The sequence below is a fragment of the Dysidea avara genome, chromosome 3 (genome assembly GCF_963678975.1).
Source record: "Dysidea avara chromosome 3, odDysAvar1.4, whole genome shotgun sequence".
Taxonomy (NCBI): domain Eukaryota; kingdom Metazoa; phylum Porifera; class Demospongiae; order Dictyoceratida; family Dysideidae; genus Dysidea; species Dysidea avara.
This window is the reverse complement of record NC_089274.1, coordinates 42,255,269-42,266,626: the sequence shown is the minus strand read 5'-3', so window position 1 is coordinate 42,266,626 and position 11,358 is coordinate 42,255,269. Positions and strand designations below refer to the sequence as shown.

General features: G+C 41.1%; 1 protein-coding gene across 1 annotated transcript; it reads left to right on the top strand.

Annotated features, from left to right (window-relative positions):
* The first annotated feature begins 2,242 nt into the window (after nt 1-2,242).
* LOC136251051 (thialysine N-epsilon-acetyltransferase-like) lies at nt 2,243-11,224 on the top strand. Its single transcript, XM_066043428.1, has 6 exons — nt 2,243-2,309; nt 2,352-2,403; nt 2,452-2,506; nt 8,944-9,117; nt 9,167-9,207; nt 10,951-11,224. The coding sequence occupies exons 1-6, from the start codon at nt 2,260-2,262 to the stop codon at nt 11,131-11,133; spliced, it is 555 nt and encodes a 184-aa protein (XP_065899500.1). The 5' UTR covers nt 2,243-2,259; the 3' UTR covers nt 11,134-11,224.
* The last annotated feature ends 134 nt before the right edge of the window (nt 11,225-11,358 follow it).

Here is an 11,358-nt window from a genome sequence, read left to right as displayed (position 1 = left end):
ACTTCAATTTGATACATGGCAGAGTGCATTCTAGCAATTAAATACCACTAAGCTACAAGGTGAACTAAGTTGTAGTACTAAGTACTTGCATGCACTTTACTCATCAAATAAAAGCATGAAGATGCATAATGAGGATTCTTGCTTTGTATGAGAGATGCACCAGCCAGGAGAACTATACTGTACATATTATGTTTGATCCTGTGTGTGAAATCTGGTAGCATTCAATCACTTGTTTGCAGAGCAATAGCATTTTACCTCAGTTGTATATCTCTTTCACGGTGTTTCACTTATAATTTTATTGTAATTCTGCCAAAAATGGTGAGTGCAAGTGCATGGATTATATAACTAATTTGATGGATGCCTTCAAAAATGTGATGTAGCGTAAACAAATTACTTATAAAGATGGTGTCCTAATTCCAGCTCAGTTTATGTACTGAAGAGACAATCTATATGTGTCTGCATATATACATGGATTAATTATTCATTTTTAAAACCAGGCATGCCTGGTTTACTGAAATTGTTTTCATAACAAGTTGACTCGATGTTGTGCTACTTCTAACCTAAAACAGGCATCAGTTGCATAGCTGGAAATATTTTTTAACTAAGCTTCTGTTTTGTAATAATGCAGTTATTGTAATTTCGGATTTCGTAATTGGTGAATTATTTTGTAATTCTCTTGCTATGCATTGCTAAGAAAGTAGAACAAACCGCTTTCAACAACTTATTACGCACAGAAATATCTTTTCAGCTGTTTTATAGTTTGTCTATAGTGTTTTTTCCCCGCAAATTCTCTCTACAAAACCTCAAGACTACCCTACCCTAAATTGTTTTTGTAAAAACGTGTGTGTGTACCTATCTGAGGCGGTTTCTTTACGCCTGCTTGAAATACAGGTGTAGAGACTCTACTAGGCACCAGCCTATTAGCTATGCTGGAATAATTTTGAGCATAATAGGTGCCTGAAAGCATCAAGCATAATAGGCAGAATAATTGTCATACTGTAGGCAAAAATGCATGCCACAGAAAAAGGTTGACTTACAATATTAAAACAGTCGATGCCACTGATATGGTATTAAGTCAGTAGTTATCTGACACGACTGTTATTACAGTTTACAATGCAGCCAAATTTTTAATGCATGAGTACTTTTTACATTTAGCCAGTTGTTCAAAAGCCAAAGTTTATCATTATCCATAGAAAGCAACAAAACATCGGAACTGTGGCAAAATTTTGAGCATAATTATGAGCATATTGATAGGCAAAAAAGTTTAACACTGCAGCATAGCATAATAGGCAAAGAGGCCCATATGTAAGATAATTTGTTTTTGTTTATTATGTACTGTTTTATCTTATGTCATTAATTTATATATATATATATAAAAAAATAATAATAATAATAGGCAAAATTAAAAGCATAATAGGCTGGTGCCTAGGCACCGGCCGATTATGCCGGCATAATTTAAAGCATAATAGATGGCCAAAAGCATCAAGCATAATGCCAGCATAATAGGGACGATGTTTGAAAAATTAAGGTAAATGCGGGTATTTCCGGACAGCGCACAATTCCGGACACTTTGGCACCTTTACCAAGCTAGCTCAGGAACGAAACAACGGATTGCCTTGAAATTTCTGGTGTGAATAGCTATTCTTATAGGGATTATAAAAATCGAAAAGTGTGTTCTAGTTGATCCATTCTTGGGTGCTATACATAAAGTGTCCGGAATTGTGCGCTGTCCGGAAATACCCGCATTTACCTTAATTAAATGCGCAATACGCGCGCCTGAAAGAAAGCAAATATTCACTGCCAATAGTATTATTAGTGGATTTTATAATCAAAACACGTAATACAACTTATTAAACCGTTTCTTTGTTGGTTATTCACACTTTGCAGAAATAAGATCGAGATACTCTAATAGAACAGTCACTTACTCTAATAGGGCAGTCAGGAAAGGCTGATATACTCTAATAAAACAGTCAGTTCTAGAGCATAATTTTGATTTTGAAAGCATAATTTTGAGCATAATAGGCTTAATTTTTGAGCAATGCTCAAAAGCATAATAGGTAAAATTTCGGGCATAATAGGCCGGTGCCTACTGGTGCCTAGTCTCTACAAACTTCGTGAACTACCTTCCCATTGGGCTCTTCATGTATTTAACCACTGTAGCAGGCCTCTTAAGCTACTAGGAAATGCGTTTTTTCGACTCGGAAAAGGGGCGTGTCCTTACGTACGCATTGGAAAACAATCTTCAGTCACGTGATAAGTATGAAGACTGCCGCGATGACGAAGTGCAGTGATCAAAGTGGAACAATCAAGTAAGACTTGCTCAGTGTTTCATGGCCTTATCCAGTGTACAGGATAAGAAAGGCCACTCAAAGTGACGTACCAGTTATTCTGAAATTCATCACAGTGAGGCGGAAACTTCTTTGTTTGCTGTCCATGAATTAGTGCATGTAGGACGTAGCAGTACATCAAAAGGAACCTGTTTCAGCTGTAAGAATAAGCAAGAAAGGTGAGGTTATTGTCGGCGCGCTCACATTCAGGCACAAGTCATATTCTAATTAAAGAGCTCACGCATGCGCAATATAGTAATTACATCATACAGAATAATAATAATAGCTGTGCAGTTAGTTAGTACTACTCTATTACATCACCCCTACCCTTCATTATCAGCACACCTGGGCTGATCTCTGTATCTCATTGGAAGAACAATGTTCCTGGTACGAGTTTTCCTTGTAGCTGGCAAGGGAACATCACTTTTTGTTGGAGCTTTGGGTGCTCTTGACAATTGACTGCTATCATTGAGGTTCTTACCACTCACTGATGAATGGGACTGAGAAGTATCATATCTCTGCTCTGTAGTATCACTTTGTATCTGTTCTTCACACACAGAATCATTTGGTGTCTGATGCAATTCAGTACTGTCAACCTGCTCCTGGAATAATGAAAATGCCCACTTTGGCAAACTGGGGCATTTATGCTTTTCCCCATACCAGTAGCAACCAGCCATTGGACATGGTGACACTCGATTCTGATGAACTTTGATGGTGCCATCCTCCGGGAAGTATATCTTGATGGCAGTTACACCTGTGTCAGTCAACTTCATGATTCTGTATGGACCGTGCCATGGTCTGGAGAGTTTTCTCTGCTTCCCTGACTCTTCATGTGGGAACTTAATAAGTATCCACTCCCCAAGTCGAAATCTGTCTGCCTTTACTTTCTGATCATAATAAGCCTTATATTTTCTCTGAGCCTCTTGAATAGTTTCCACCGCAAGTTGTCTTGCTGAGGACAGTGATAAAAACAACACAACTCTTCTTTGTAATCTGTCACTGAGATGGGACTCCACTCTGTAGGAGGTGTGAGTTCATCTTCAGTTGGTGATCGGCAATCTATCCCGAAGAACAAATATGAGGGCTTTTCGCCTGTGGTATCATGGGGTGTATTCCTGTACGCCCACAGAACACCGATAAATACTTATCCCACTGTGTACCAAATTTACTGACTTGCTTATGTAGCATTGCTTTCAGGGTTCGGTTGAAACTTTCAACCATACCATCGCACTCCGGGTGGTATGCACTATGCAGTTGTGTTTAACTTCATAATTCCTAACCTTGCACACACATCTGACATCAAGTGACTCAATAAGTTTGTGCCTCGGTCTGAAAGAAGGGCTTCAGGCACCCCAAAGAGAGGAATAACTTCTTTGGTCAACAATTCAACTAATCTAATTGCCTTCTGATCAGGTACTGCATAAACTAGGGGCCACTTACTAAAGTAATCCTGAAACACTACCACATGTTTGTTCCCACTTTCTGTCACTGGCAGATCCATAATGTCCACCCCTAACACTTGAAATGGTCTATTAACAGGTATTGGATGAAGTGGTGACTTTACATGCCTGCCACTTCCTGACACGAAAACACACTGGGGACAGTTATGACAGTGCTTCATAACATCCTCATACATACCTCTCCAGTACCAGTGTCTAACCAACATATTGTACAGTTTATTACCTGCAAAGTGTCCAGCACATGGGCCACTGTGGTTCTCAGTCATGATAAGTTTTCTCAGTGACTGTGGTACTACAACTCTCTTCGTATTCCCTCGTCGGCTATCAATGAAATACAGCACTCCATTAAATATACAAAATGATGGTGCTTGGGCCACAATACAACGGGCTTCCTTCTGATCCTCAGGGAGCACATTGGTTCGTAGGTAATCTAACATACGTTTCACATCAGGATCCTTACTCTGCTCATCCACCAGGCCATACTTAGAACAACCAACTGCTGGGATCATCTTGAGGACACTATCTATTGTAGTTGGAGCAGATTTCACAGCTGCAACTTGGGTTTCTTCCTCTGCCAGACCATTCACAGGAGCACTACCAGTAGGATTGCGTGACAGTGCATCAGCCAAGACATTGTCCTTTCCAGGACGATACACAATAGTTACCTCTTTGACTCCTCTACTAAACACTCTGGTCCACCAGCGGGCATGGCGACCTGAAGGACTAGCAGTCTCTAACACAGCCTTAACTGCAGAGTGGTCCGTATACACCGTTACACAGTGGCCATACAAATAATAGTGGAAATGAGAAATAGCCCATACCACTGCCAAAGTCTTGAGGTCAGTTATCCCATAGTTTTTCTCTGCCCCTGACAAAGCACAACTGGCATACGCAATAGGGTGAAGTCTGCCATCTTCCTGCCTCTGTGATAACACTGCACCTAGCCCCTGGTGGGATGCATCTGTCTCTAATACAAAGTCTACATCAAAATTAGGATATGCCAACACAAGGGGTGTAACTAACCTCCTCTTGAGCTCATCAAATGTAATTTGGCACTCCTGGGACCATTCAAATGCAGCATTCTTGCAAGTAAGACGATGAAGCGGCTCTGCTACTTTTGCAAAGTGGTTGACAAATCGTCTGTAATATGATGTTAGACCTAAGAATCTTCGTAACTCTTGGACATTCTTGGGAGGAGAGTACGTCTCTGACTGCCTCAACTAGCTTACTGTTGGGCCTTAATCCTTCTGGCGTAATCACATGTCCCAAATACTCTACCTCACTTCTAATAAACTGACACTTGCCAGGGTTGACCTTAAGCCCGACTTCTCTAAGTCTGTGAATAACTTGGCGAAGATGATCCAAATGTTCCTGTAAAGTAACTGAAAATATCAGAAGATCATCAATGTAAGCAGCAACAAAACTTGGTCCATTTTCTGGGTTTACTCCAGCCAGGACTTGCTGCATAAGTCTCTGAAACACGCTTGGTGCATTCTTAAGCCCAAATGGCATAACTCAAAATTCAAACAACTCAAATGGAGTTGAGAACGCAGTTTTCTCTTGAGAATCACTGTGAACACGGATTTGCCAAAATCCAGATGCTAGGTCTAACGTTGAGAAGAATTTTGCCTTGCCAAGTTCATCAAGCAAGTCATCAATTCGAGGTAAGGGAAAATTATCAGACTTGGTAACACTGTTCAAACTCCTATAATCAACACAAAATCGGAAGGAACCATTTTTCTTCTTTACCAACACCACTGGACTTGCCCAGGGAGATTTTGATGGTTGTATGACATTCAACTTCCTCATCTTGTGCAACTGACTGACAACTTCCTCTCGTGCGACATACGGCATTCTTCTAAATGACTGTTTGATAGGTGATGCCTCTCCTGTGTCAATCTCTAATTGTATCAAGTCTGTCTCCCCTCTATTGATCTCATCTAAGGCAAAAACATCATTATGGTCCATCAAGAACTCGCATAACAAAGTCTTCTCTGGTTCTGGCAAATTCGGAACAGCGATCAATTCCATAAGTCTACCTCTACGGCTCTGGTTCTCTTGGATACTTTCCATTCTGATCTGCTTAACTTCTCCAGGTACAGCACAGTCGTCTTCAGGTGGGATCATCACACAGGTCTCTTCTGCATCTCCCACTAAGGCACCCTCCTCAATCCGTTCTGTAAAGCCTCCAATATTGTGAATTTTCAAACAAGCTTTGCCATCATCACTTGGCTGAAGGAGAGTTCTATCAATAATCAGACCAGTGTTCTTACATACAGCTCCATTCCCTTCCAACAACAGTGAAACTGGGTTGGCAGCTTTGTCCATTTCCACATGCACAGAAACTACAGTGCTCTTATTAGCAGGAATGGTCACTGGCTCTGAAAGACAAACACGAAAAGTTCTTACCAATGGGACTGCTGCTCCACCTGAACTAGTTGGGGAATCTGACAATAGTTCACGACCTGGCCACACATTCTTGTGGTACTCTAAGATACCTAGCTGACTGCAGACCCCTTCGGACAGCAACAGCTGGTCGTGAGCATCCATCTTAATGTAAATTGGGGTGACTAACATCTTGCCATCAAATGCTACTTGTAAATCCATTCTTCCATGTAATTTAAACTGCTTTCTGTCATATGTACATGGAGTACGGTCTGCTTGCTTAAAATCTCTCTTCTTCAACCTGGCTGCTTTAGCAATCTTCTTAAATAGCTCACCACCCATAATTGTTATGTCAGCTCCGGTGTCTATCACACCTGATGTAGGTACACCTTGTATCTCAATATTCACATATTGTGGTCTGCTACCTTGGTCACAAACTCTGACCGTACTCTCTGAATCTGAGGAATACAATAGCGGCACAAGATCCACACTAACTCTACTACTAGAAGGCTCTGACTGTGTAACACTTAAAGGTTTCATACTCACTTGCTTATTAGTACCTTTACTACCAGTATATTGTGAGTTTGGAAGCTTGGCTTTGTCATCACTCTTAATGAGGCTTCCACTTGCCTCCTTCTCCTTGTTAGATGCCTTGCAAAACTTAGCTACATGGCCTAATTTGTTACAAATATAACACCTTCTGACATCTTTACTTACTGCCTGACTTGAGCTCACACTACTATTTCTGCTTGCACCAGACCCACTTACTTGTCTGTCAGATCTATACTTAGTGTTTGTGAAGGACTTCTCATTGTCTTGATGCTTCTTAACCTCTGCAAGTCTTTTCTCCTCATGTTTTGCTGCCATACAAAGCTCTTTGTATGAGAGAGCACCTGATACACTAGGACTCCTCACAATTGACAGACGCAAACCCTCCTGTAGCTGTCAATATAACATTACATCCTTCGTCTCCTTACTCAGTTTCTCAGTACCATAAGCAATTGAGTAAGCTTCTCAAGTCGACAGATGAAATCTGAGACAGATTCTCCATCTCTCTGCATTATTCATCTAAAATCTTGGCCTGCCATGACCTTACTACATGGATCAAGACGATCTCTCATGCTCTTAGCTGCTCTTTCTACGGTACAGATTTCCTCAGCTGTCAAGAGATTCCATTCTGCCAGGGCTCACCCTTTCAAATGTCCAGCAAATTGTATTAACTGCTCCTCCTCTGTCCAGTTATTCCAGTTCGCTGCACGACGCAAACTAGATAGCCAGTCATCTAAGCGAATACCTGTGTTCTCTCTTGAGAACATTTCTACTGGAGGTGCTTTCCCTCTTCTCGACTGTCGAGAAGCTATGGGCAGTTCTGTTGAGCCATCAATGCTGGGTGTGGGTGAGTGACCTCCCTCTGTCACTTGCCCTGCCAATCTTAGCTTCAGTTCTGCAATCTCTCTATACTTGACAGCTGTTGTTTCATCAAATTCTTCTACTTGCTCACAGCTCATCTTCCAAATCTCCTTCACTCTTGTCTTACTGGATTCTAGTGCCTGTTGCATTGCTTGTAGCTGCTCTTGTAAAGTAGCCTTCTCTTGAGTTAGTGTATCTACTGTGGCTTGTAGCTCATCTCTCTCGTTACGAATTGTCTCCAGCTCATTGGATTTGTCTGTGGGCATGGGTGAATGTGAGGGCTCGTGACCACGTGTGTGTTCACTGCTGTCGTCCTGTTCATCCGGCTCATCACTTTCCGGATTAACTGTGAGGAACACTCCCTCATGGTCTGACAGCGTGAAGCTCCTTTCGTCCTTATCTCTGGACATTGCAACCTGTACGTTGCGAGGGTCACGGCCAAGCTCCGTGATCTTCCCCTCAATCATGAGCCTCAGATCACCAACAGACCCTGACGTAGGCAGACCTAGTGCCTTGCCTAGACTGCGTAGCTGGCCAGCTTTGAGTCGCACCGAAGTAAGAGCTACGTGCACATGGGTACGAGGGTTTCGTCCTGACCCCGCCCCCTGCGTGTTATCTACCACGCCTGTTACCGATGCACTTTCATTACTCATTGCTGTTAAAATAGTGCTTGAGAATATGACAAACTCACAGTTACTCACGGCTAACTTCGCTCAGACTTGCTGCGTGAAAATCAGAAGAGTCACACCTTGAGCGGCACGTGTTTGGTGAGAATCAGCCTGATCTTATCCAAGATCTTGCGTCCAAGTGGAAAGAAACATTCAGTCTTCCTTGACTTGTCCTCCAACGACGCTTCACTGCAGGATTGTCCCGGTACGTTCGGATCTCGGTAGGACCTCCACTGTCGGCGCGCTCACATTCAGGCACAAGTCATATTCTAATTAAAGAGCTCACGCATGCACAATATAGTAATTACATCATACAGAATAATAATAATAATAGCTGTTCAGTTAGTTATAGTACTACTCTATTACATTATGAACTGTACTATGCACCTATCAATGTCAAGCCCCGCCTACCCTAGGTCGGGTAGAGGTGGGAATTTGCAAATGCTAGATGACAAATTCCCCACCCCTGGAGACAGCTTCGATTACAAATCCCCTACTAATTCGTATTATTTATCCCAGAAATCACTAACAATATGGCCAAGTATGGCTATTCGTGTTGCAAATGCCCCTACCCTGGGGACAAGTTAGGGTGATGAATCCCCTACAAATCCCCACCCGCTGTCTGACCTGGGGTAGGTGGGGCGTGACATTGATAGGTGCACTATGTACACTGTTACCTATTCAAACATTTAGAATTACTTCATGATGGATTTGGAGACCACCAATATTTTCACTGCCTTATAACAGAACATGTTCTCTTTGATAATACCAACCCCATCGGATTTGTATTATACTACTTTGGCTACTCAACTCGGACAGGAAGAATTCTATATTTGGAAGATATATTTGTTGAACCTGAACATAGAAGTAAGTTATTTTATGTTTACAACATACTGGCTATGGTATGGTGGTATAGGAAAAGGTGTAGCTACATTAATGATGAAGGAGCTATGCAAGGTTTGAAGTGTTGTACCATATAGCCTAAATATTTCAAGGGGCAATATTTTTGAGGTTGAGCAATGTAGCTAAATTTTCAAACAATCACAAAATATGTGTTGGACTATATGGAGGTCAAAATATTTCAAGGATAAAATTTTACCTCGAAATCAGCAAAGGAAGTTTTCTCTCTCAAAATATTTAGACTATATGGTATTATATGAAGTTTGAGCTACCACAATAATTTATGGTTTGCTAGATCTTTGAACCAGGGTTAAAACTGGGTTGTGTCATCTGCATGGTCACGTTTTGTCTGGTTCAAGTGGGTGACAGAATATCCAGGTATTCAGATTGGGTCACATGGATGATAAATTAATATTGCCTGATATCATGCTTGATGTGGCAGTACAAGCATCAAGTTTATGTAGTCACAGTTTCAAAGCAGCTCATGAACTCTAGTGTATTCCTCCATGCCGGTTGGTGCTTAAGAACTTAGAGACTATAAGTATCTTCACTTATGACCTCTGACTGATAAGTGCCCATTCAAAGAATGGGAACTGTAGGACAAGACTAGTTGAGCTTAAATCCAGGAGTAGTTTCAAATCATGAACAATTTCTTGAGCAATCAGAAATCCATGCTGCTCTTTGTAGACTTAGGGGTGTAGCCAGGATTTTCTGGAAGGCTATATATGAAACTTGGATTTTAAGTGAAATGTCTTGGATGGAGGACTGGGTGGGTGCTTCCCATGGACCTTTTTGAATTCATGCACAAAATGTTCCCTTATAGGTATAGTACCATTAAAAGTGTGCTTTACTAGCTAAAACCTACATGCTGCTGTTTGTGTAGCTTATTATAAACCTATTGTAATACTTCCAGACAGTAAAATGATGGCCAACTTAATATTTTCTATCACACCAGTACCCTCAACACTTGAGTCCCTCAGTAGCTAGTTGGCAAAACTTTCTTCGGAGTATATACATTATTCTCGGTCCTTCAGTGAAGCACCTTCAGACATCTTGTACTTCGATATACTGAAGACATCTCGTACCCACCACATAAACATTCACAATGTAGCTATTTAATAGTTTGTGCTAACAATTTCATGTTAGTCCTCCACCTTACATCACAAGCACAGTTAATCACATAATGCAATACTTGATTCGTCATTGGTGATACAGCATTAGTACAAAGTAACCCTCAAAAGTAGTAGTGCAGGGCTGTGCCGGTGTGCAAGCGAGTTTGGTGTGATATTTAATTTTGCCTATGAAAAGGGGGGGGGTTTATTTGAACCCCCTGGTTATGTCCTTGTACATGGAGTAACATTCACTTACCATTAATGTTGCATCAGGAGCCCATAAGTGCCGCCTTGTGGTGCTGGTTGTATACAAGTAAGCAAGCAATTGAAAATTAATACAAAAAAGCACACCTACAGTTGGTAGTGTTAACATATGGCTACCTGTTTACCTTTTTCTCCAATATAGCTCTTGATGCATGCGTCTAACTCATTTAGATTGCTATCCAGATCAGTCAGTCAGTCATCCCAGGTCAGGTCAATAGTACTGACCCAGTTTCAACCCAATATTGTATATCCTAGTGACTAAAAGTATAAATTTTGCATTTGGCCGGAGGCTTCATGCCTACTGACCTTGTTAAATACAAAGCTGTAATTCACATAGCTAATGTTTATATTGTGTTACATGTATATCCCTCTATATCTATGTGGGCATTTGTATCAACAGTTTAATTGTGCTATTCTTATCTAGGTAGCAGTGGCCAATGAATGTCACCGGATCCAGTGGATGGTACTAGATTGGAACAAGGATGCAGCCACAGCATATGACAAATGGGGCGGAAACTCCTTGCCAGACTGGGTTACATATCGTATGACCCAAGACACTATATTGAAACATGTATCAACTGATGATGATGACAGCACAGACACATAACATTGGAAGAAGGAAAGACATTAATTTAATTCATGATTTATTTTGATCTTTTGTATAATGCAATCAGTCGTACAGAAGATGTTTAACGTGGTGAGCATCAAAGGTGTAAGTAGACAGTGTTATAGATTGAGGGCTAGTCAATCTCAAATTTGTGAAGCTATTAAAGCTGGAATGTAGGCTGACTGTATTAAATATTAGACTACCACTATTTATTACAGAAAACCC

Bases quoted from the DNA above. Each gene is read 5' to 3' on its own strand.
- LOC136251051 (XM_066043428.1), top strand. From the start codon at position 2,260: ATGAAGACTGCCGCGATGACGAAGTGCAGTGATCAAAGTGGAACAATC. The intron at 2,310-2,351 runs GTAAGACTTGCT...TCCAGTGTACAG, and splicing joins GATCAAAGTGGAACAATCAA to GATAAGAAAGGCCACTCAAA. The intron at 2,404-2,451 runs GTGAGGCGGAAA...TAGTGCATGTAG, and splicing joins TTATTCTGAAATTCATCACA to GACGTAGCAGTACATCAAAA.